The sequence below is a fragment of the Chiloscyllium plagiosum genome, chromosome 10, assembly GCF_004010195.1.
Source record: "Chiloscyllium plagiosum isolate BGI_BamShark_2017 chromosome 10, ASM401019v2, whole genome shotgun sequence".
In the NCBI taxonomy this organism is placed as follows: Eukaryota; Metazoa; Chordata; class Chondrichthyes; order Orectolobiformes; family Hemiscylliidae; genus Chiloscyllium; species Chiloscyllium plagiosum.
In genome coordinates, this window is record NC_057719.1 from 72,253,185 (window position 1) to 72,280,171 (window position 26,987).

The 26,987-nt window shown below is 38.7% G+C and overlaps 1 protein-coding gene across 3 annotated transcripts in view; it reads left to right on the forward strand.

Annotated features, from left to right (window-relative positions):
* Positions 1-26,987, forward strand: part of scfd1 (sec1 family domain containing 1) — a 157,102-nt gene that overhangs the window by 12,824 nt on the left and 117,291 nt on the right. For all 3 annotated transcript variants that reach the window (XM_043698047.1, XM_043698046.1, XM_043698048.1), the window contains 9 exons: positions 1,668-1,738; positions 3,032-3,120; positions 4,347-4,437; positions 4,596-4,718; positions 14,635-14,722; positions 17,208-17,297; positions 17,874-17,929; positions 21,378-21,463; positions 22,822-22,921. In XM_043698047.1, coding sequence (XP_043553982.1) covers positions 1,668-1,738; positions 3,032-3,120; positions 4,347-4,437; positions 4,596-4,718; positions 14,635-14,722; positions 17,208-17,297; positions 17,874-17,929; positions 21,378-21,463; positions 22,822-22,921 — 794 coding nt within the window. The remainder of the gene's footprint in view (positions 1-1,667; positions 1,739-3,031; positions 3,121-4,346; positions 4,438-4,595; positions 4,719-14,634; positions 14,723-17,207; positions 17,298-17,873; positions 17,930-21,377; positions 21,464-22,821; positions 22,922-26,987) is intronic.

A 26,987-nucleotide genomic window follows, 5' to 3' on the forward strand; every position in this document is an offset into this window, starting at 1 on the left:
CATATCAATCTTTGCAAACTGTTCCAAGGTGCTATCAGACAGGTCTTATTTTTCAAAAACAAATATACATGAGCAACAGAAATAGCCATATAGATTTTTCATTAAAAACAGAAAAAGTAAATGTGAAATCTAGTTTGTATAAACTCTTGAAAATTCCATTCCTTTGGGTTCAATCATGCAAACATTGCCAAATTGTTATGATCCCCATAAAGACCAATAACTTTTAAAACATGAATTTCTCAAATGACCAGAAATAAAGAACAGAATTTCACCTTTTAAGATTTTTACTGTAACAAAAAAACTTAAAATCAACACAAATCAGTACTTAACAGGCAACTAAACACCAAATTAAAGAAAAAAAATCTTACAAAGCATTTTTGTGCAAACGAAAACGCACTTTTCCCTATAAAGGCAAGGAAATGAAACTCAGTTTTCTTCAATAATCATTCCATTCAGCCTTTTTCCTGATAGTTACCAGCAGCAAGGTGTAGCTTTTTGATTTTCCTTAAATCTTCAAGAGCTCTATAGTTCTGTTCCTTTTTTTTTGAATAGTAACCAAACTCACTAACATTCTGCTTCACTATTAATACAAACACAATAAATCCTGATGTCCAAATAGCAGATGAGGAAGGTTGGATAACTAAGGGGCTTGATGGCTGGTTTGTGATGCAGAGTGATGCTAACAGTGTGGGTCAATTCTCACTCTGGCTGATGTTACCATGAAGGTCTCTCCTTCTCAACTTCTTGCACCAGTTTAAACCACTACCAGTAATCTCTCTCTTATGAGAGAGCAGCTATGTGATCTCTTGAACTGTGTTGACTTTACAGCAGGACTATGGAGAAAAGGCAAGGGAGTGGCAAAAGGCTAGCATGGATGTGACAAGTTGAATGATCAACCTTTGCCATTTCCATTTTATGACTTCAACACTAGTTTTGTTGTATTGAAATTTATGTATTGTGATGAAGCAATGTAAAATCAAAGCCTACATTAAAATAAGTTGAATATGCAGTAATGCGTACATTAATTTTCGTTACTGGGTGATTCGATAAACAAGAAATTAGTCATTTTTAGTGATGCTGCATCTGTAAAGCTTTCTGATAGGTATTTGTGTGCAGCTGGCTTCATAAAATGGTTAGTCGTTGAAATTGGCAAAAGTTCTTTACTCTAAAGTACTAAAGTTTTTGTTTTAAAATGTCAGTATTACTTTAACTGAGGAAACACCAACAGTCTTGGAAATTGACTTAGTGGAAATACTTTATAAGGATTGTTCTGTAGTTTGCCTGTTGAATGGTGCATAACTATTATTTGTGACACTATGTATTTTACAAAATGTGTGGATGGGGAAGAATAAGACTTTTCCTTAATAGCTTGAAACAAACATTGTAAGGAAAGGAAATCTCCAAGATCAAATGAGTGGATGCAATCCTTCAATTATCTAACTTTCACAAAAATAATTGCTTGTACTAAGCAGTTATTGGTGATAGTGGAAGCAGAGCCTCTTGTAATGTTTTGTACTGTTTGTAGAAAATCATTTCTAAGTTTGGTTTTGGGTATCATTTGTGTATGTTGACAGGTTCCCTTCTTTAATTTAATGGCAATTGTTACAGTTAAGTTTTAAATATACATAGGTGGATGCCATTGATTGGAATTTTGTTTCATTTTACAGCTGCTTTAAAGCGAATGTTAAATTTCAATGTCATTCCAGTGAAAAACAGCACCACAGAGCCTGTATGGAAGGTGAGGAAATAGCTAGATTTCTAGCAAATGTGTTGTAATCAAAAATAACTTTTCCTGCTAATGCTCCAAAGTTAGCTTTTTAAATTTGCTCCCTGATAATCCAATCTAATATTAGTGAATCACTGTAGATCTGACACAACATGTACGCAAAGTTTTCGTTATGCAAAGCCTCAAAATGGTTGCAAAACAATAAATGGTGCAAAAGTACAGATTAATATTAATGTTACATTCCGTTTGAGTTGGAAAAACAGTATTCTTTACCAGTACAAAGGTTGAGTCAAATCAAAGCAAAATACAGCAATTGCTGGAAATCTAAAATAAAAACAGAAAATGCTGGAGAAACTACAAGTCTGGCATCTGGAGAGAGAAGCAGTTCATCTGTTGTGGTTCTGTTCGCCGAGCTGGGAATTTGTGTTGTAGACGTTTCATCCCCTGTCTAGGTGACATCCTCAGTGCTTGGGAGCCTCCTGTGAAGTGCTTCTGTGATGTTTCCTCCGGCATTTATAATGATTTGTATCTGTCGCTTCCGGTTGTCAGTTCCAGCTGCAGTGGCCGGTATATTGGGTCCAGGTTGATGTGCTTATTGATTGAATCTGTGGATGAGTGCCATGCCTCTAAGAATTTCCAGCTACTACTATTATAGGACAAGCCAAACAGAGAACAGCCAGGGAATTCCTAGAGGCATGGCACTCATCCACAGATTCAATCAATAAGCACATCGACCTGGACCCAATATGTCGGCCACTGCAGTGGACAGCTGGAACTGACAACTGGAAGCGGCAGATACAAATCACTATAAATGCCGGAGGAAACATCACAGAAGCGCTTCACAGGAGGCTCCCAAGCACTGAGGATGTCACCTAGACAGGGGACGAAACGTCTGCAACACAAATTCCCAGCTCGGCAAACAGAACCACAACAAAGAGCACCCGAGCTACAAATCTTCTCCCAAACTTTGAAAACAGTTCATCTGATAAGACTTCTTTAGAATTGTTCTGAAGAAGTAACAAAGGACTCGAAACATTAACTCTATTTTTTCTGTCTCCACTGATGGTGTCAGATCTGATGGGTCTGTCCAGCACTTTTTGTTTGTTTCTAAAAGGTTTGTTTCTCTTTGCTGTATTTTAAGTTGATTTATTGACCTTTGAACCAAGAACTCTCAGTTGCCTGTCTTTCAAGCATATGCATTTCTAGAAGATAGTTGTTAACATTAATGAAGTTCTTTGTGAGAATTCTATAATTTATATAAAAGCAGCAAATCTACTTTTTCTAATATAGCTGTTCCTTGTGCAGATTCTGATTTATGACCGATTTGGTCAGGACATCATTTCACCATTGTTGTCTGTGAAAGAATTGAGAGACATGGGCATCACTTTGCACTTGTAAGATGAATTTAACCTTGAACTTCTAAAATGTAACTAGATCATGATGGATAATAATAATGTAAAATGTAGAATAAATTCCTTCCTGTTTGGTAATGCTTTAAGTTGACTTCCATTGGAACAAATATCCTTGGTATTTTATTTTTTTAGCTAGCAGAATTAATAGCAATTTAGAAATAAACTTCTAAATATATTTATAGAATTCTACATGATTGATTGGAACTGGTTCTAATTTGAAATTGATGCACATCAATCAGAAAGTTGTTTTGAATTTTGTTAACTAGCTGCAATACAAATGACACCTTTGTTTCCCACCACAATCCTGTTCCCTGTCCAACATTTCTATCCCTGGCAACTACTGTAGAATGACCAGCTCTATATTTTGTTTGACCCATATTGTATTTGATCATATGAGCAAAATATTTGATCATATTTTGCTATCCCAGGACTGTCTTTGGCTGCCTTCATGACATTGTTTGACTCTAGTCCTGCCTTAGCTGCTCTGTTAAAATTCTCATCCATGCCATTGTTATTTCTTGATTGTCTTATTGATGCCCTGAGAGGATTCCCACCTTCTACCCTACTTCTATACTTTTGGCCATCCAAACCTCTGCTGGCTTTGTCTTAAATCAGTGCAGATCTCATTCATCCATCACTCCTCTGCTTGTTGACATTCAGTGGCTTGTTATCTGACAATACCTCAATGTTAAAATTGTTTAAGGCTTTTTTAAAAATCTATGCAAGCCTGTACAGACCCTTCCAGGATTATGATCTTTTGAAATATCTGAGCTCCTCCAACTTTTGCATTTGCGTATCTTTCATTTTAAAAACTGCACTACTGGTAGCTGTGCTTTCACTTGCCCTGGTTAGAAGCTCTGAAATTCCCTCACTAACCTTCTCCAACTCTCTCTCTTAAAATGCTCCCTAAAGCCTACGTTTTTGATCAATCTATCAGCATTTGTCCTCCTTTGGTTTGATGTCAAAAATGTTTTTATTGATGTCACTCTTGACATTTTATTATGTTTAATGCATTAACGCATATATATTATTGAAAGCAAGTCATGAATTTTGATTTGAGAGCATATTTATAAAACATATTTTGTGCAAAAGCAAATGTTGATTTTCCAGTATTTGTATTTTTAAAAAAACTATGCTTTTCTCTTGATATATTTAGTATGTTTAGTACAGTACGTAGTTTGATCTTAAATTGCAGATAAATTTTTCAGGCTGTTACACTCTGATCGAGATCCTATTCCAGATGTTCCAGCAATATATTTTGTTATGCCAACAGAAGAAAATGTTGATCGAGTTTGCCAGGTAATTGACAGATGATTAGGTAATTAATGTGGCTTTTATGGTTTCTGTGATGTAAAACTTTAACTGATGTTGAAACTTTTACCTTGCTATTAAATTTATATGTCTATTTCAGTTTGGTTCCGGTAACAATTTGTATAGAATCTAATTTATTTTTGTAGGATCTTCGGAACCAGCTTTATGAGTCTTATTACTTAAACTTCATCTCAGCAATTTCAAGGAGTAAACTTGAAGACATTGCTAGTGCAGCTTTGAGTACTAATGCAGTGTCTCAAATTGCCAAGGTAAGTTTGTTTTATCAGCTCAAAACTTGATGCTTTGGTGTGACCTTCTCACTTGTTTATTTCCTGGGCTTAAAGTAGTATGGAAACATAATGGTTTAAATCCAAGATATCTCTTTTCATGTATGTTGGTATTTGCCTTGTAAAATTTCCATTTGGAAGCTGTTCAGCTGTGAATCCTAAGTCTTGAGTGTATTGCTTGCAGTTTTGTTCATCTTTTGTGGGCCAAATCTGTTAACATTTGTTTCAGTGGGTCAAGCATGAGTTGCTAATCAAAATAATAGGACGGTTTCTTTTATGCTGTTAAATGAAATATGTAGCTGTGTCTCCATGGCAATTTGTTTGGTGCAATCAGTTTCTGATCACCTAGCTCCACACAATTGCCATTTACATTTTTTAAGGCTGAGAGACTAAAATTAGAATATGTAATTGAATCAAATGATGTGCTGGCTACGGTTGAGTAATGTTCACTATACAGCAAGGTTAATATTTTAGTTTTGTTATAACATTTGTGCAACTTAATCACATTGATAAAATCACATACAGCTGTATCTACTATATGACTTAATTATGGAAGTTATCAAATTATTAATTTGGGCTGAAATATATTAGTTGTAAATTGATTTATATATCAGAATGCAAATTTCTGATGCATAGAACATTTTCCTCTCTTGATTTCCTATTTTAAGTATTGTCATCCAGAGATTCTGGAAAACTCCTGTAGTTTGAAAAACTGCAGAGATAACAACTGTGTTCAGAAAAAGAGGGGAAAATAGCCATGAACTATGGGCCAGTTAACAAAATATCTTTCATTGGGACAATGCTGGAATAGTTATTTAGGAAGATATAGCAGAACATTTAGAAAAATCTACAATAAGTAGAGTCAACATGGTTTTATGTGAGGAAATTATGCTTCATCAATTCATTAGCATTCTTGGTGATGTAACAAGTACAGTAGATAAAGAGGAACAAATGATGGAATGTATTTGCATTTCCAAAGACACTTGATCGATGAGGTAGTACAAAAGACAGGTACACAGAATTAAAGGTCACCGTGTAAAGGGCACCGTGGGCGCAAAACCTGCGCCCACACCTCCCCCCTTACTTCCCTCCAAGGCCCCAAGGGACACTTCCATATCCGCCACAAATTCACCTGCACCTCCATACACATCATCTATTGCATCCGCTGCACCCGATGTGGCCTCCTCTATATTGGGGAGACAGACAGCCTACTTGCGGAACATTTCAGAGAACACCTCTGGGACACCCAGACCAACCAACCCAACCACCCCGTGGCTCAACATTTCAACTCCCCCTCCCACTCCACCAAGGACATGCAGGTCCTTGGACTCCTCCATCGCCAGACCATGGCAACACGACGGTTGGAGGAAGAGCGCCTCATCTTCTGCCTGGGAACCCTCCAACCACAAGGGATGAACTCAGATTTCTCCAGTTTCCTCATTTCCCCTCCCCCCACCTTGTCTCAGTCAAATCCCTCGAACTCAGCACCGCCTTCCTAACCTGCAATCTTCTTCCTGACCTCTCCGCCCCCACCCCACTCCGGCCTATCACCCTCACCTTGACCTCCCTCCACCTATCGCATTTCCAAAGCCCCTCCCCCAAGTCCCTCCTCCCTACCTTTTATCTTAGCCTGCTGGACACACTTTCCTCATTCCTGAAGAAGGGCTTATGCCCGAAACGTCGATTCTCCTTGGATGCTGCCTGACCTGTTGCGCTTTTCCAGCAACACATTTTCAGCACCCTGTATATTAGTATAGATAGAGAATGGGTTGACTGTTAGGACACAGAGTCAGGACAAATGGGTCACTTTCAGGTTGACAAATTGTCATTAATGTGTTAGCCCAGTGTCCTGTCTTTAACTTAAAATATGATCTATATTTGCTTCTTCTGCAAGTAATTTTTAAAAAAAATAGACATTGTTAAGATGCTGTTGGAGGTAGTTGACTCAGAATGTCTGCAGAGACTCAAAGATATCTCAGCCTCCTCATGGAGTGATTATAGTCAAATTACTTCCCTTGAATATGCCTACCAAGACAGCAGCTATTTGCGGAATTCATATCTGTGACATCTGTAGACTTAGCCAAAACTTATGTGCAGACTTTGTATTTCCAAGTTTGAAAATGAATAAAGAGTAGGAATGATTCATCATAAGTAGGTGTGAATAAGCCACCCGTTTCCCATTGTGTAGCAATGAAATTGGACTTCCAGCCATTCCAGATGAACAGTAGAAGTATTGATTAGATAAATAAAACAATGAACTGTGGATGTTGGAGATCGGAAACAGAAACAGAAATTGCTGGTGAAACTCTGCAGGTCTGTCAGCATCTGTGGGAAGAAAGCAGGGTTAATGTTTTGAGTCTGGTGACTCTTCGTCAGAATATAAGTTTACTTTCTGCTTTTTTTCCCCACAAGTATTGATCAGGTGTTGGAGCTGGCAGGCACCTGTTTAAAAAATGTCTTCAGATGACAGATTGGGTTAGGATATCTGGTCAGCATGGACAGGTTGGACCGAAGGGTCTGTTTCCATGCTGTACATCTCTATGACTCTATGAGGTTTCTTTTATTCCAAGAATCAGGAAGAAACCAAGTCAATCTGTGTACAGCAGCAGACAGGGTAGTGACATATATGTCTTTGAAGAGCTGGAAACTATATCTCTGTTTCTAGCCTGTTCCAGTTCAAGCCCACCAGTACAGAAAACAAATGCTCTAACAATGAAACAATAATTAACTAGAATTTTAATTTGTTGAAAATCCCATTTCTTCAGGGATATTCTACAGTCGTCCTAATGTGTAACTCTGACAGTTGAATTCTGCAAGACTACCCTTCAAGGGTGCAAACACCTTTTCATCAGGCATGGAATGTGTGCTTTACATCCAGAATATGCCAAAAGCTTGAACTATGAACCAATCTTTTGCTTGTGACTTGCAAAAAGCGCATTATTCTCTTTACCTTTTCTTTTCCTCAAGTGACTGTGTGAGTGCTGAGTCTGTAGTGTAGCCTTAAACTTTTGGAGTGAATACATGAATAACTAAATCCCTTTATTTAAAACCCTGAAAGCTGAGGAGGGTAGATATTTGAATAATATTGGGGACAGAGAAAAATAAATGATGCAGAATCTCAATCAGTGCAGGTTGAATTTTTAAATTTTGTTTTTATTAATTTAGAACATAGAACATTACAGTGCAATATAGACCCTTCGGCCCTCGATGTTGCGCCTACCTGTGAGACCAATGTAAAGCCCATCTAATCTACACTATTCTATTTTCATCCATATGTTTATCAAATGACCATTTAAATGTCCTGAACCTTGGCGAGTCCACTACTGTTGCAGGCAGAGTATTCCTTACTACTGTCTGAGTAAAGAACCTATGTCAGACATCTGTTTTATATTGAACACCCCTCAATTTAAAGCTGTGTCCCCTCGTGCTAGCCATCACTATCAGTGGAAAAAGTCTTTCACTGTCCACCCTATCTAACCTTCTAATCATCTTGTATGCTTCTATTAAGTCACCTCTTAACCTTCTTCTCTCTAATGAAAACAGCCTCAGGTCCCTCAGCTTGTCCTCATAAGATCTTTCCTCCATACCAGGCAACATCTGATCAATCTCCTCTGCACTCTTTTCAATGCTTCCACATCCTTCCTATAACGTGGCAACCAGAACTGTAGGCAATACTTCAAGTGTGGCCATACCAGAGTTTTGTACAGCTGCAACATGACCTCATGGCTCTGAAACTCAATTCCTCTACCAATAAAAGCTAACACACCATATGCCTTCTTAACAACCCTATCAACCTGGTTGACAACTTTCAGGGATCTATGCACATGGACACCAAGATTTCTGTGCTCATCCTCACTACCAAGAATCTTACCATTAGCCCAGTACTCTGTGTTCCTGTTACTCCTTCCAAAGTGAATCGCTTCACACTTTTTTGCATTAAACTCCATTTGCCACTTCTCAGCCCAGCTCTGCAGCTTATCGATATCCCTCTGTAATCTGCAACATCCTTCCACAATGAACACAACTGCACCGACTTCAGTGTCATCCTCAAATTTACTAACCCATCCTTCTACACCCTCATCCAGGTCATTTATAAAGATGACAAACAGCAGTGGCCCCAAAACTGATCCACTAGTAACTGAACTCCAGAATGAACATTTCCCAACAACCACCACCCTCTGTCTTCTTACAGCTAGCCAATTTCTGATCCAAACCGCTAGATCACCGTCAATCCCATGCCTCCGTATTTTCAGTAATAGCCTACTGTGGGGAACCTTATTAAACATCTTACTGAAATCCACATACACCACATCAACTGCTTTACCCTCATCCACCTGTTTGGTCACCTTCACAAAGAACTCACTAAGGTTTGTGAGGCATGACCTACCCTTCACAAAACTGTGTTGACTATCCCTAATCAAATTATTTCTTTCTAGATTATTATAAAACCTGTTTCTTACCATCCTTTCCAAAACTTTGCCCACAACAGAATTAAGGCTCACTGGTCTATAATTACCCGGGTTGTCTCTACTCGCCTTCTTGAACAAGGGGACAACATTTACTGTCTTTCAGTCTTCTGGCGCTAATTCTGTAGACAATGATGGTATAAAGATCAAAGCCAAAGATTCTGTAGTCTCCTCCATAACTTCCCAGAGAATCCTGGGATAAATCCCATCCAGCCCAGGGGACTTATCTATTTTCACATTTGCCAGAAATGCTAACACCTCCTTATGTACCTCAACCCGTCTCGCCTAATAGCCTGTATTTCAGTATTCCCCTCGACAACATTGTCTTTTTTCCTGTGTGAATACTGACAAAAAATATTCATTTAACGCCTCACCTATCTCTTCAGATTCCATGCACAGCTTCCCACTACTGTCCTTGATTGGCCCCAATCTTATCCTAATCATTCTTTTATTCCTGACACACCTTCAAGGAAAGCTTTAGGGTTTTCCTTGATTCTACCTGCCATGTCCCCTCTTGGCTCCTCTTAGCTCTCTCTTTAGATCCATACTGGTTAACTTGTAATTCTCAAGCGCTCTAACTGAGCCTTCATGTCTCATCGTTATTTAAGCCTCCTTCTTCCTCTTGACAAGAGATTCAGCTTTTTAGTAAACCACGGTTCCCTTACTGAACCACTTCCTCCCTGCCTGACAGGTGCACACTGATCAAGGATATGCAGTAGCTGTTGCTTGAACAAGCTCCACACTTCAGTTGTGCCCATCCCCTGCAGTTTCCTTCCCCAGCCTATGCATCCTAAATCTCGCCTAATTGCATCATAATTGCCTTTCACCCCGCTAAATGTCTTGCCTACAATATATATCTATCCATCCCTTTCCATTGTTAAAGTAAATATAATCGAATTGTGGTCACTATCACCAAAGTGCTCACCTACCTCCAAATCTAACACCGGTCCTGTACCAAATTCAATGTGGCCTCACCTTTTGTTGGCCTATCTACATGCTGCGCTAGGAAACCCTCATGCACACATTGGACAAAAGCTGACCCATCTAAAGTACTCGAACTATAGCGTTTCCAGTCAATATTTGGAAAGTTAAAGTTCCCCATAACAACTACACTGTTACTCTCATTCCTATCCAAAATCATCTTTGTAATCCTTTCCCCTACACCTCTGGAACTTTTCAGAGGCCGATAGAAAACTCCCAACAGGGTGACCTGTCCTTTCCTGTTTCTAAACTGACCACATACTATCTCAGTAGATGAGTCTTAATCTAATGTCCTTTCTGCCACCGTAATACTGTCTTTGACTAGCAATGTCACATCTCCCCTTCTTTTACCACATTCCCTGATCCTTCTGAAACATCTAAACCCCAGAACCTGCAACAATCTGTCCCTACTCTATCCATGTCTCCGAAATGGCCACAACATTGAAGTGCCAGGTACCAACCCATGTTGCCAGTTCACCCATCTTATTCCGGATGCTCCTGGCGTTGAAGTAGACACACTTCAAACAACCTTCCTGCTTGTCGGTATACTTTTGCAACCTTGAAACCTTATTTCTGACCTCACTACTCTCAGCATTCTGTACATGAGCTACAATTCAGGTTCCCATCCCCCTGCTGAATTAGTTTAAACTCTCCCAAAAAGCATTCACAAATAAAACCCCCCCCCCGTTTTAGGTGGAGACCATCCTGTTTGTCGAGGTACCGCCTACCCCAGAAAGAACCCTAATTATCCAAGTATCTGAATTCTTCTCTCCTGCACCATTCCCTGTAGCTATCTAGTTCTGGACTTCCCCACCCCAGGAGAAAGATCTTGTATATTTACCATATCCATGCCCCTCATGATTTTATAAACCTCTATAAGGTCACCACTGAGCCTCTGACGCTCCAGGGAAAACAGCCAATTCAACCTCTCCCTACAGCTCACATCCTCCAACCCTGGTAACATCCTTGTAAATATTTTCTGAACTTTTTCAAGTTTCACAACATCCTTCCGATAGGAAGGAGACAGAATTGCTCGCAATATTCCAACAGTGGCCTAACCAATGTCCTGTACAGCTGCAACATGACCTCCCAACGTCTGTACTCAATACTCTGACCAATAAGGGAAAGCAAACCAAACGCCTTCTTCACTATCCTATCTGCCTGTGACTCCACTTTCAGGGAGTTATGAACCTGCACTCCAAGGTCTGTCTGTTCAGCACCACGCCCCCAGGACCTGGCCATTAAGTATATAAATCCTGCTAAGATTTGCTTTCCCAAAATGCAGCACCTCGCATTTTCTAAATTAAACTCCATCTGCCACTTCTCTGCCCATTGGCTCATCTGATCAAGATCCTGTTGTAATCCGAGGTAACCTCCTTTGCTGACCTCTACACCTCCAATTTACATGTAATCAGCAAACTTACTAACCATTCCTCTTAAGCTCATATTCAAATCATTTATATAAACGACGAAATGTAGTGGACCCAGCAACAATCCTTGTGGCACTCCACTGGTCACAGGCCTCCAATCTTAAAAATAACCCTCCACCACCACCCTCTGTCTTCTACCTTTGAACCAGTTCTGTATCCAAATGGCTAATTCTCCCTGTATTCCATGAGATCTAACCTTGCTAACCAGTTTCCCATGGGGAACCTTGTCGAACATCTTAGTGACGTTCATATAAATCACGTCTACTGCTCTGCAGATTAATTGTGATTTACAGATTGTGCCACTGTAGAAATATCATGGTCTTCTAGTTTGTACTTTAATACTTTTATACTTTACAGCTTTGCCTATGTTTATAAAGGTATTCTAATTGTAGAATACCCACTCTGTTTCCTTCTGCTTTTTAATTATTCTTTTGCATTTTGTAGCTTGCTACTCATTTCCTTTTTTATTCTACTTCTCAAGTACATTTCTAGGAGTAACTACCTCCCTATGGCTGTAATCTATAACTGTCTCTGGCTCCTGGGATTCAGGCATCTCAAAAGAGAATCCGGTTATATAACCTAAAGTACACCATTGTTCAATGGTACTACAATTTATTCATTAAATAATGACATGCAGTGGGATGCTTAGCAAGGAGAAGTAGTATTGAAGTATGTTTTATTTGTCTTATTCATAAGACATCTGGAAGTCAAGTACTCTGGAAATGTCTCAAGAAATATAGAAGACTAAAATTGTACAATTTCAAGAGTCTGGCAGGTGAATTGTTCTGTAATCCTTTTAGCTAACAAAAATCTATGTCAATTTTGAAATGATCAATTGATCTAGCAACAACAGATTTTAAAGGAAAGTGTTCCAGGATCTACTACGTGTTGTGTGAACTTCTTTCTGATATCACTCTTGAATTGCGTTGCTCTAATTTCACCTAATCAAAATGTATAGGACTGATTAGGTACTGAATGATCAGGCTCATAACATGTAAATAGCGATTTGATGAATTAAGGACCATTAAATTTTACATGAAAGCTTATATTATGAAAACACACATAACTAAAGTTGTTGGCAATATGACAGCTTTCTTTCCTTATATATAGGGCTAAAAACTGCTTTTGAAATAGCCCAGAGGACTCAACATTGAGTTCTCTAATTTCAATAGCCTCCCTCCCCATGCCCCGACTCCCTGCTACCATCTGGATTCATTCCTCCCATTGACCAGTTAGGGTCATACCCTCTACCTGTCTTCACCTATCCTCAGTTCACCACCCTGTCCCCGCTTTCCCCTTTATCCGCAGCTCCCCCCCACACTGACCCCCAGTCCTGAAGAAGGGTTACACCCGAAACATCGACTATGCACCTCCTGATGCTGCCTGGCTTGCCGTGTTTTTCCAGCCTCCTGCTTGTCTACTTTGAAATATTGTGAGCAATGTGGGGCCCCATCTCTAAGGAAAGATGTGCTAACATTGGAGTGGGTCCAGAGGAGATTTGCAAGAATGATCCTAGGGATGACAGAAGGGCTTGACATATGAGGAGAGGTTGAGAACTCTGAGTCTTTATTCAGTAGAATTTTGAAGGAGTAGAGGGATCTGATTGAAACTTACAGGATATTGAGAGGTCTGGATAGAGTGGAGAAGATGCTCCCACTAGCAGGAGAGACTGGGACACGAGGTTACAGCCTCAGAGTGAAGGGACAACCCTTCTGAGTTGAGGAGGAATTTCTTACACTAGAGGGTGATTAATCTGTGGAACTGATTGCCACAGAAGGCTGTGGAGGCAAGTCATTGAGTGTGTTTAAGACTGAGATATATAGGTTCTTGATTGGTAAGGTGATCAAAGGTTTTTGGGAGAAGACAATAGTATGGGTTTGAGAAATAGTTAAGCTATGATTGAATGGCGAAGCAAGCTCAGTGGGCCAAATTCTGCTATATATCTTATGGCCTTATGGTCAACTCTGTTATGCATCTCCAGGAGTGACTCAGCAGGCCCAGTCTGCCATATTTACCATAGTTAACCCACCTAACCTGCACATTGCTGAAAGCTTTGAGGCAATTTAGCATAGTAAGTCCACTTAACCTGCACATCGTTGGACTGTGGGAGAAAACTGCAGCACCTGACGCAGAGAACATGCAAACTCCACAGTCGCCCAAGGCTGGAATTAAACCCAGGTCCCTGGAGCTGTGAGGCAGTAGTGCTAACCACTGAGCCACCATACCTCTTCAGATATTCTTCAGTAGGGAATGTTAATGCAAGATCATCAGTATAAAGCAACTCTCAGATGAAGACTTGGCGCAGCTTAGGAAACCAAGACTGAACAGCATTCCACCACTAAAACCCCATAGGATATCATTTATATGGGGGTGACAATTAACATAAATAATAAATCTAGCAGTGAAATATAGCTACCATTGTGGAATAAGGTACATTACAAATGCTTATAATATATTTTGTATCAACTATATGATCTCAATGAATTAGATGTTAACTGGATAAGATGACTAAACAAATAGATACTATTGTATTGTGTTTCTTTGGGCTTAGTTCCAATACATTTGAAAATCATGATACATTAAATTACAGAATCTTAATTAATGTTATGTTAAGAACAACTATGCTTAAGAGCTCAAATGTTTTCAAGTTAAAAATAAATAAAGTAAGTGATGGCTTTATAATAAAAATGTTTAATTTGTGTGAATTTAAGTCATTGTCACATGTTGTGTGATGTTTAAAAATGCAGATGTACAGTTTTACAACTTGCTGTTTTACACTGGAAAGGCAGTTTTGCTTTACAACTCAAAAGTAGTTTGAAAGCAAAACCCAGGATGTGAATTCATTACTATAATTAGCATATGACAAAAACATTCGTATTGGAAATGAAAGTAGCAACCTAAAGTTTGATCCAACATGGTGAATCATCTATGTCAGTCAATCATTAACAAATTTATGTCAATGTGCAGCTTTGGAACAATATTTTCACATTGCTTCCAATTTTCTCCTATTTATTTTTCCAGGTATTTGATCAGTATCTAAACTTTATCACTTTGGAGGATGACATGTTTGTGTTGTGCAACCAGAACAAGGAGCTTATCTCATATCATGGTAATGGCTGTACACTCTTGCTCAGTTCTATAACCAATACGTGCATGAAAAAATTTTCATAACTTTGATAACTTTGATAACTAGTTCAAAATGACAAATGCACAGTGTACATAAATTATTCTTGAGAGTAAGACATGGTTGTAAAGGAATTGTGTGTTTCCTTCAATTGTGTGTGGGTTAATCTAGATTTGAACTTGTCTGCAGGGTAGCCAGCAGCACACTAAGGTTGTCAGCACCTTTAAAATATATCTATCTTTGAAATAGTATTCATTGTAAAATACACCACTGGGAAGTCAAATAAATGATCAACTCTAAAACAGGACATATTTTTGTTTTAAGATTGCACATTGTTCTTGTTTACAACAAATAGTCTAAACATTCCAGTGCAACTGCATTGAAAATATTCTAATGTTCAAGATATATATACTTGCTGAAAGTACTAATGTTTTCCTGCAATATTACCTTTAGGTATAATTGTAATGCATCTTTACAATATTAGATGATCTGTGATGCAGCATTAACTTCATAACCTGCTTCAGGTATTCAGCCTTCATTGTAGTTAGTAATCCAGCCTGTACTATTCTCTGGGAAAGAGGATTCCAAAGATTAACAGCCCTCTTCTTCACCTCGCTCTGAAATAAAACACCCCTTATTGAAAATTGTGCCTCCTAGTCCTACATCCCCTGAGAGGAATTGTTCTCATACCTCTGCCCTGTTAACCCTGCCTTAGAAACTTCCATGTTTCAATAAGATCCTCTCATTCTTCTAAATTCTGATGAGTATAAGTTCAACCTTTCCTCATGAGATAACCCTTTCATACCAGGAAGCAGCCTAATGAATCTTCGCTGAACTGCTTCCGATGAAAGGTTATCCTAGCTTGCAAAAGGACTCCAGAACTGTGCCAAGTGCCAGCATTCCCTCTACTTTTTTTACCAGCTGCACAAGCCTCTGAGGCACATGCACAATAGCATTTTCCAGAACTAAGTCAGTGCCGCAATTAACATGCTGCTGCTGATTGTCATGTGTAGAATGTCGGAGCACACAGCCAAGCAGCTTAAAAGACTTATTGCCGACAGTCTAGGTACAATGGTCTTACCCCTTTGAAACAAAGGCAGCATTCTGTTTGCACTTCTAAATACCTGCAATGCAAACTTTTTGTACAAGGGCATCCACATCTTTCTGTACAACAGCATTCTGTAGTCTATCTCCACTTAAGTAATTTTCTATTCTTCCTTGAAAGCAGGCACTTTCATTATAGTTTAATGTAATTGAATATTAATTTTTTTCACATAATACTCCATAACCCACATTCTTGACCACTCTACCCTATCTCCTCGAAGGTTTGTGTATCCTGTTCACAACTTGCTTTCCAGCCTATATTCAAATTTGACAGCAGTAGACTAGATCCCTCCGTATGTCGAAGTAATTAATATTGATTGCGAATAGTTGAGGCCCTGGTGCTGATCCCTGAGGCACTTTACTTCTTATCAACTGGAGATGAATTTATTCAGATTTTCTGTTTGTTGTTAATTAGTCAAGCTTCTATCCTTGCTTGAATATATTGCCTCTAAACACCATAAGCTCTTATCTTTAGTAATCCTTGCTGTGGCAATAACTGAAATGCTTTTGGAAATTCAAGTATCTGCTGATTTCCCTTTATCCACACTGCTTGTTACATCCTAAAAGAACTCTAAAAGCACAATTTCCATCACATAAATCCAAGCTGACTATCTGGTTGTACTTTGTTAAAAATCACACAACACCAGGTTATAGTCCAACAGGTTTAATTGGAAGCTCGCTAGCTTTCGGAGCGACGTTCCTTCATCAGGTGATAGTGAAGGAGCGTCACTCCAAAAGCTAGTGTGCTTCCAATTAAACCTGTTGGATTATAACCTGGTGTTGTGTGATTTTTAACTTTGTACACCCCGGTCCAACACCGGCATCTCCAAATCATGGTTGTACTTTGATTTCTAAAAATCTTGCTACTACTTCATTAGAGTGGATTTTAGTATTTTCCCAATGACAGATGTAGGCTATAATTTCTTGTATTCTGTGTACCATGTCAGCCACATTCCCACGAGGATATCATTTTTGGAACAGCACCTGTGAGAAAGAGAAAATAAGTCTTGAATTGAGATGCTGTAGTTGCTTTTTCAAATTTATTGGGACCTTAACAAAATGTTAGGCATTTTGGAAGATTATAGCCAATGCATCCATTTTCTCTGCTGTAGCTTCTCTTAAGACCCTAAGTTACAGGCCATCGAATCCAGGGAACCTGTCAGCCTCAATTCCCTTAGTTTTCCTAGTCTTTTTCTATAGTGATAGTGATTTTTCTCAGTTCCTTCCTCCCTTTAACTTCTATAACTAATCTATCACATGCCCTAATCAGCTTTCATCTTCCCTTTTCCCCAGCCCTCTCACCTTACTCCCTTGATTTGCACATACTTTGACTTTTAAAGAATTTTAATCGCATATCTGTTTTCAGCAATCAATAGACCTGATATCACTGATAATGAAATGGAAAACATTATGGACACCCTGGTGGATAGCCTCTTCTGCTTCTTTGTTACAATAGGTATGTACGGTGCAATAAATTCCTGCTTATGTCACTGTGAGCTCCTTTAAACTAGAATAACATGTTAAATAGTGTAAAGAAAATGCATGTTTTAGAAGAAAGTAAGAAAACTACCAATAATTCTGCAATCAATATTATTGGACATTATATGCAGGAATCTAGTATTTGAAATCTAAAAGAGCAATAAATCTTACATTGGGTTAGTTGAGGTGAAAGAGTGTCAGGTTTTAACAAAATGAAGTAAATGCTACAATAAAGAAACAATGAGACTAATTTGGATTGCTCAGTTATGACTTAAGCTTTCATACAGCAATTGAATGTGATATATGATTGCACTTCTGCCATTCCCATTCGTTGAGTTTCAGATCTCGTGGAAGTTACAATAAGGAGAGTCAAGCAGATGTGAGCTGCTTATCAAAGGAAATTGCCAGACTGTACCTTTGTTATACTGTATAGAGTAAGAAATGTGTGAGGAACAGAAAGAAAAATAACTAGAAGAAATGTCAGCCTCTTGTTCCAATGTAAATCAATTTTGCAACATTTAAATCTTATAGGCTTATTTTCTTCTTTTCACAGGTGCTGTTCCAATTATACGATGTCCTCGTGGGAATGCAGCTGATATGGTAGCAGTGGTAAGAATATATGTTTTAATTTCCTTCAGTATACGTGTTAGACAATTCATGGCTCTTTTAAAACGCTATACATAATGAACCATTGAAAAGCTTGTATATATGTAGCTATTTGATATTCAAAATTTACATTATCTAGTATTGGAAGGTTTGTTTCCAAATGGTCAGTAAAGCAAGTCAGTGAGTTTGGGCCGTAACACCAGTGCTTCACTAGGGGCTCACTGATGATGTTACCTATTATGGTGATAAAACATCTGAAAATGAACCTTTCAGCTCAGTGAGCAAACTTCTCTCCAAGTCATTTAGTGTTTGCTTTTTTCAGTTGTTAGTAATCTCACCTGTGCTTTGAAGAGTTTTAGAGTGTTACACCTATTAAACTGAGGTGCTATTTGCCTGTTCATATAGATATGACATTTCCTGGAAGTGATAGTCAAGGAAAAGCAAGGTGTTTTGTGATTTGGAGTGTCCAAAGATGATGCTTGTATGTATATTTAAGTCCACCACTAAAATCTCTCAACCTGACAAATGCAAATTTAAAGGAAAAATGCCCCATTTTTGTGAATATTGCATTAACAAGCACATATGGAGTTGCCTCTGATTACAAGCTTATTCCATTTTGAAGGTAAGCATGCTGGACAAGTTTTCAGTAACAATGCTTGTATAAATGATTTGGATGCAAGCATAAGATGTACAGTTAGTAAGTTTGCAGATGACACCAAAATTGGAGGTGTAGTGGACAGCAAAGTGGGTTACTTCAGATTACAACAGGATCTTGACCAGATGGGCCAATGGGCTGAGAAGTGTCAGATAGAGTTTAATTCAGATAAATGCGAGGTGCTGCATTTTGGGAAAGCAAATCTTAGCAGGACTTACACACTTAATGGTAAGGTCTTAGGGAATGTTGCTGAACAAAGAGACCTTGGAGTGCAGGTTCATAGCTTCTCGAAAATGGAGTCACAGGTAGATAGGATAGTGAAGAAGGCGTTTGGTATGCTTTCCTTTATTGGTCAGAGTATTGAGCACAGGAGTTTGAGAGGTCAGGTTGCGGCTTTACAGGACATTGGTTAGGCCACTGTTGGAATATTGCGGGCAATTCTGGTCTCCTTCTATCAGAAAGATATTGTGAAACTTGAAAGGGTTCAGAAAAGATTTACAAGGATGTTGCCAGGGTTGGAGGATGTGAGCTATAGGGAGAGGCTGAACAGTTGGGGCTGTTTTCTCTGGAGCGTCGGAGGCTGAGGGGTGACCTTATAGAGGTTTACAAAATTATGAGAAACATGGATAGGGTAAATAGGCAAAGTCTTTTCCCTGGGGTCAGGAAGTGCAGAACTAAAGGGCATAGGTTTAGGGTGAGAGGGGAAAGATATAAAAGAGACCTAAGGGGCAACCTTTTCACACAGAGGATGGTACGGGTATGGAAGGAGCTGCCAGAGAAAGTGGTGGAATTGCAACATTTAAGAGGTATTTGAAAGGGTATATGTATAGGAAGGGTTTGGTGGGATATGGGCCGGGTGCTGGCAGGTGGGACTAGATTGGTTTGGAATATCTGGTCGGCATGGACGGGTTGGACTGAAGGGTCTGTTTCCATAACTCTATTTACCCAGCAACTTTAACAGAGTAAATTGTCCAAAGGCACAGCATGGAATCTGACAAACATTGATACTGGCACCCAGAAACACATGTTGGTGAAAATTAAAGCTTTGGTTACGGAGGTAAATTTTAAGGAGCACTTTTGAAGGAGCAGAGTGGTAGAAAGGAAGAGGTGTTAAAGATGGATATTTCAGAGTATTGGGCTTCTGTAATTCATTATACCTGGCATAATTGATTAAACCTGGCATAATTTTTCAGTCACAGCTTAAGCTTGCTTTAAAAAGTACACAGCTTTGAAATAGTTCACAGATCCAACAATTCATTTGTAGTACTTTGTAGCAGTGATCTTGTGATAATGTCACTAAATTAATAATTCAGAGGCCCAGAATAATGTACTGGGGACACTGGTTCAGATACCACTACACCAGTTGGTGGAAAATAAATTCAATTGACAATTTTGTATTTGAAACTAACATCGATAATGATAACCATCAATCCACTATTGATGTTGTAAAAATCCATCTGGTTCAGTAATGCTTTTTAGGGAAGGAAATCCATCATCCATACCTGTTTCAGTCCAAACTTCCAGTAATGTGTTGACTTCTAGGTGCCTTCTGACGTGGTCTAGTGGTCACTTAGTTCAAGGGCCAGTTAGGAAAGAGCAAAACTTCAAACCTTGCCAACAATGTACACATCCCATAAAAGAATGCATTAAAAAATTAAAGGAACAAAGCATTGTAAAAACTTATTTTAAAAAATTTTAAACCAGGTAGTACAGGTAGCCCCCAAAATGCGAATAGGTTCCATTCTGGAGTATGTTTACAAGTCATTTTATATGCAAGTCAGAACCCACCTCAGGACAGTGGACAGCAGCTACTCTTATATATATATATATATAGGAAATGTTCGTATTATCAGGTCTTTAAAATTACGCTCCTGTAAGGAATCGCATTCACAATGCACATATTCTCAGTTGCCACACTCCGTAGTAAGGCCTTAAAATGTGAACAGGGACATTGCACATATTTTCAACAAGTAGTGTTCCATCCACAACATTAGGTCTGAGCAAACAACAGTACTTTCTTCATTACTGAAGCAGGTGTTGCCATTTTGCTTTTTAAAAAAATAAATGGTCTCACACCTGCTTCAGTTCCCACCTGTGGCATTGGTTTGACCCTTTCAGGATTAACAAACCTTGATAATCATATCAGTATAAAAGGCGAGGAAAGGAAAAATCACTTTTCTACACTCCACAGTGACTACACTTCTGAAAAGTGTTTATGGGCCAAAAAGGTACATCCTGAGAACAGTGACTGTCTTTCATTTATATTCTGCCTCTCCTGATTTCAAGACATCTGAAAGTGCTTTACAGACAATAAAATATCTTTTGAAATGGTCAGCCTCTGTTGTAAAATAGTAAGTTATTACAATAAATACTTTGAAACTGCTGCTTCAAACATTGCTGTGAAGCCACAATTATTCTACTGAAATTTCCATTCTGCCTCAGTCCTTGCTCTGAGTTCCAACGAGTCACTCCACTGGACCACTGTCTAAATTGATCATTCACCTGATCACTGAGCTTGAGTCTAGTCATTCACCTATGTGCTACTGAGCTTGACGGTACCAGAGCATCATTCTCATTGTAATGTTAGTCTCAAGCCCAATATCCAGGGCTCTTCAGACTTCTTCATTCCCATGTACTTTGCATAATCCATTCTATAATGTGAAGCTTATGTCTTTATTTCTATATGCAATACTTCAAATGAGTCACTGCTGTATATGGGAGGTTTCATATTTAAGTGTAATATTTTTGTTATGATTTCCTTATTTTCTGCTATGTGTGTGTGTTATTTTGTTTTAGAAACTGGACAAGAAGCTACGAGAAAATCTGCGAGATGCCAGAAATAGTCTCTTCACAGGAGATGGCCTTGGCGGAGGCCAATTCAGGTACCATACTTTAACTCTATGTTCAGAAATCAGTCTTGTCTCGAAGAAGATGCTTCTTTACAGTTGAGCAAATTTAAGCAAGCTACTTATAGGCATGTGTTTACTTTTGGTACGATTTCCTGCATATGTAGTTATATCACTGAATGAAGGAAGAATCTTTTGCAAGAATTAGTCTACAGAATAATTCTGTTATAATTTCTGCAAGTTATTTGTATTCTAACACAAACTGGAAGGTATTTATTTCAAGAGTTTTTTGAAGGGCTTACTTATATGATTTGGTTACCCTTTGAATACAAGCCTTATGAAGAGCTAACTCACATCTGTGTTCTAAAACAGAAATTACTGTGAGAAATTCAGGTCTGGCAGCATCTGTGAAGAGAAAGCAAGATCCATATCGTTGACTTTGCTTTCTCTCCATAGATACTGCCAGACCTGCTGAGTTTCTCTAGCAATTCCTGTTTTAATTTCACATTTCCAGCATCCACAGTTCTTTGTTTTTTTATTTCTCTCTATGTTTTAACATGGATGAAACTTAACAGTGTGTGTATTAGTATGTCACATCCCTCACACCTCACACACCCGCCTTCGAAGGATGTAGAATCTGAGTTTACCCAATTGAGAGGCAGGATGCTTATAATTATAATTAATTTGTGCCTAATTTGAACTTAAATGCTGCTATTCTGATTTTCTTGGGTTAGGAAACTCAATAGTGAAATGCAAGTTGGAACAACTGTTCTTCAACATGAGTGACTATTTTGGCACTTCTGGTCAGCTAGGAGGAGCAAACATATTCCTCCTGCCCTCTCCATGAAATTGTAGGACTCATTCATAAATATAACTGCTGTTTTTAAAGGTTAGCATAAATAAGACTGAAAATGCTGTCATAGTTAGATATTCTTGAAATAAAGAAGAACAAAAACTCACTGGTTCATTAATTTGTGTGATTCCTTATGAGATTCTAGTTAAGTCTGTTTTGTAAATTTTAACTCAATATTGTAAAGTTTGTCAGCTGGCTCTTCAGACAACTAATCTGATTTTATTTTGAAAGTTAGAATGTTGAGCGATTTGACAATGTGAATGATGATTCCACCTGTACAATGAAAAAACAAATACTATATTTGCAAAAAGTTTAATTAACCTTTTGTAATATGTGATCTTAAAACTCTTACGATTTAAGTTTTATTTTTGGAAAAGCATTGTAGAGGAAATGTTGATTCCCAAAGAAATGCAATAATATACTTGAACTTTTTGTTCAAGTATGTTGGCAAATGAATAGCATTTTATTTTCGTGCAGGATATCTAAATATAATCTGCATGTTCACAGTTTCATATTCATTGGTCTGTTTTTTTTTTGGCAGTTTCCAAAGACCTTTATTAATACTTGTAGACAGAAATATAGATTTGGCAACTCCATTACATCATACGTGGACATACCAAGCTTTGGTTCATGATGTTCTGGTAAGAAAATAACTGTTCTACTAAGTGCAAGGTATTACCTGAAATTATAAATATAACAATGCAGGTTCTGAATACTCCATGCTGTTATTATTAAACAGTAGCTTCTAATGAGGAAAAGATAACCCATGAATTGAGAATAAAAGTAAAGCTGCTAAAGGGCTGCGCTCTCATTAGAGATAAATGGTTGGTTGTTGTTTAACTTGAGGGTCACCATGCCCAGATAAGGGTTGAGCTTAAGGTGGGATCATCATGGTAACCTCCGCCACTCCTGGAATTGAACCCACAGTTAGCCACTCTGCATTGCAAACCAGCCATCCAGCCAACTGAGTTCACCAACATCCCTTTGAGAATGACTGCAAGTTGCTGACTACTTTGTAATGCTGTCATTAGCTTCATAGAAACAGGATCTTGCTCTTAACCTCCTGCTGATTTTCATCAGACTGATGATTTGTCAACGATTGCCCATTAAACTTATAAAAAGCTTTGAGTGCTGAGATAGTTACCCAACCTCTTGCCCAGAAGCTCTGGTTCCAAAACCCATCTACCACAGAGGTTGATTAAAAATAATTAGAAAGGTGTCTAGCAACTATAGTGTACCATTTTAACAATTGTATAACTATTAGTGCCTGACAGTCACTTTCTCTTCATCAGAAAATATGCAGTTGTGAAGGTGGAGATCTTGTAGCATCTGGGGAGAGGGAAACAGATTTAAATTTCCAAGATCATTGACGTTTCTTTTTCTTTCTGTTCCTTTTCATCTTTCTTTTGATGCAAACTTTCTTTTTCTCTCCTTCTGTTCCTGATTCCGATATTAAATGCACCAATGTTTACCTATAATCCTTGTAGATTTTTATTCTTCTAACTGTTTAAAAACAAATCCTGCTGTTCACCACTGTCCCATATGTCCTGTTGACTTTGCTAAACAATTTGCATTAATAAGTTTTTAAAAATGTTATTCCTATAAACAGCCTAACTAACTGGATTACCTGGGCCTTTACTTTCTCAAATGTGTGCATATTCAGTATAAACTGTACTTACCAGCAGATGGAGCAACAATGCTACAAAGATTTTTTTTCTCTGCATAAGTGTGGCAATTTTATTTGGCTGTAAGGTAACTCTTGGTAGCAGTGTCACTTACTGTTGTATACAGTACATTTTTGAATGATAATAATTATCTTGATCTCTACTTGAGAAATGCTTTAATAAACATTGTCTTTAAAGTGGATAGTTGAGATGATTAGCATCAGGTTTAAAACTGCTAGCTGTCAAATCTGGGCTTAAATTGTAGGCACATATTATCACCACCTGCAGATGCCTCGAAAATGTGAAGTATAGCTAACTGTAAACATGACTGCAAGCACAAGAAAAATAAGCTCATGAACCAATTCATATTTTGTAACTTTAGACTTAAGAAATGACACAAATTTTGATTGCCATTCTTGTCTTTTCCTACATTTTGTGCATTCTGCTTGTGATGTCCCAAATTAGGAATCCAGTGTATTCGAAGTTTCACTTGATTTCAGCAACAACTTGAACAAGATAATGTCTCCAATTGAGATGGAAGTAGAAATTACTGTAAATACTTAGCAGGTCAGACAACATCTATTTAGAAATAAAAAGTTTAAAAGTTAAAATGTCAAAAATGGCTTAATCAGAACTGAATTAGTGTAGAAATGCGATGAGTTATGTATCATCAAAAGTAGGGGAAGAATAGAAGGAACTCTAGGATAAACTAGAAATCAGAAGCAATTAAATGACAAAGGAATCATGGATCAGAAGGCATATGAAGTGTTAATGGTTGTAGTTAAGAAGCAAAAGCATTTGTTCAGAGTTAGTCACGATGATTAGCAGCTTTTACTGAAAAGCAAATACAGAAATAAAACAGATTCAAGCTAACAGATGCCTTTTAAATGCTATATTGTACCTACCTCTACCATTTCCTCTGGCAGCTCATTCCATACATGCACCAGCCTCTGTGTGAAAAGGTTGCCCCTCTGATCCCTTTGAAATCTCGCCACTCTCGCCTTAACCTATGCCCTCTAGTTTTGTATTCCCTTGGAAAAAGACCTTGGCTATTCACCTTATCTATGCCCTTCATGATTTTATAAACCACTGTAAAGTCTCCCCTCAGCCTTCGTAATCCAGGGAAAAAAAACCCCAACCTATCCACTCTCTCCTACTTCAAACTATCCAGCCCCAGGAAAATCCTTGTAAATTTTTTTCCACACCCTTTCTAATTCAACAATTTCCTTCGATAGCAGGCTGACCAGAATCATATGCAGTATTTGAAAAAGTGGACTCATCGATGTCTTGTACAGCGTGTTTTGAGAAGATTTGTAGCTCAGGTTGAGGTTCTGGATGTAAGTTTGCTCGCTGAGTTGGAAGGTTCATTTCTAGACAATTCGTCACCTTACTAGATAACATCTTCAGTGGGCTTCCAGGCGAAGCACTGCTGATAATAATTCCTGCGTTCTGTTTATATATTTGGGTTGGTGATGTTATTTGCTGTGGTGATGTCATTTCTTGTTCTTTTATCGGGGTGGTAGATGGGGTCTAACTCAATGTGTTTGTTGGTAGAGTTTCAGCTGAAATGCCATGCTTCTAGGAATTCTCGTGCATGTCTCTATGTGGTTAGTTGATGTTCATGTACCCTGATGGCTAGTTGTCCAATGTAGTGTTTGTTACAGTTCTTGCACAGTATTTTGTAAATGACATTAGTTTTGCTTGTTGTCTGTATAGGGTCTTTCAAGTTCATTAGCTGCTGTTTTAGTGTGTTGGTGGGTTTGTGGGCTACCATGATGCCAAGGGGTCTGAGAAGTCTGGCAGTCATTTCCGAGATGTTTTTGATATAGGGGAGAGTGGCTAGGGTTTCTGGATGTGTTTTGTCTGCTTGTTTGCGTTTGTTGCTGAGAAATCGGTGGACTGTGTTCATTGGGTACCCATTCTTTTTGAATACACAATATAGGTTTTTGCAAGGTTTGTGAAGGTTTGTAGCTCTCGTTGAGGTTTAGGGTGTAGGTTTGCTCGCTGACCTGTAGGTTTGATGTCCAGACGTTTCATTACCTGGCTAGGTAACATCATCAGTGGCAACCTCCAAGTGAAGCGAAGCTGTATATCTTTCTCATGGATGGATTTCCTGGGGTTTGTGGTGATGTCATTTCCTGTTCGTTTTCTGAGGGGTTGATAGATGGCATCTAGATCTATGTGTTTGTTTATGGCGTTGTGGTTGGAGTGCCAGGCCTCTAGGAATTCTCTGGCATGTCTTTGCTTAGCCTGTCCCAGGAAAGATGTGTTGTCCCAGTCGAAATGGTGGTTTTTTTCATCCGTGTGTAGGGTTATGAGGGAGAGAGGGTCGTGTCTTTTTGTGGCTAGCTGGTGGTCATGTATCCTGGTGGCTAACCTTCTTCCTGTTTGTCCTACGTAGTGTTTGTGGCAGTCCTTGCATGGACAGAATAAGACAGAATTCCAGAAAATGAAACCCGACGGGACCAACACCCCACGATTCTACGGACTACCAAAAATCCATAAACCAGGAGCCCCCCTCAGACCTATAGTCTCGCTACCCGGAACACCAACTTACAGACTGGCCAAAGAACTACACGCAAGACTGAAATACCTAGTAGAAGAGTCACAGCACTCCATCCAGGAATTCCTAAAAATCATCAAAAACACCAAAATAGAGGAAGACAAAGCAATGATCTCATTCGATGTAACAGCACTGTACACCTCCATCAACATCGACCTGGCAAAGGAAACACTTACCACACTTTTAGAAGAGACCATCACACACACACCAACCACCATCAATCACATTACCAACGAAAACATCATGAAGCTAGTGGACCTGTGCCTCACCACGCACTTTACTTTCAACAACATAGTCTACAAACAAACCAACGGCACACCCATGGGATCTCCGCTATCAGGATTCATAGCAGAAGCAGTAATGCAGAGACTAGAACAAACAGCCCTACCAACCATCAAACCAAAAATTTGGGTCCGTTACGTAGATGACACCGTTGTCATCACAAAACGAAACAAGATAGAAGAGACATTTAACATCATC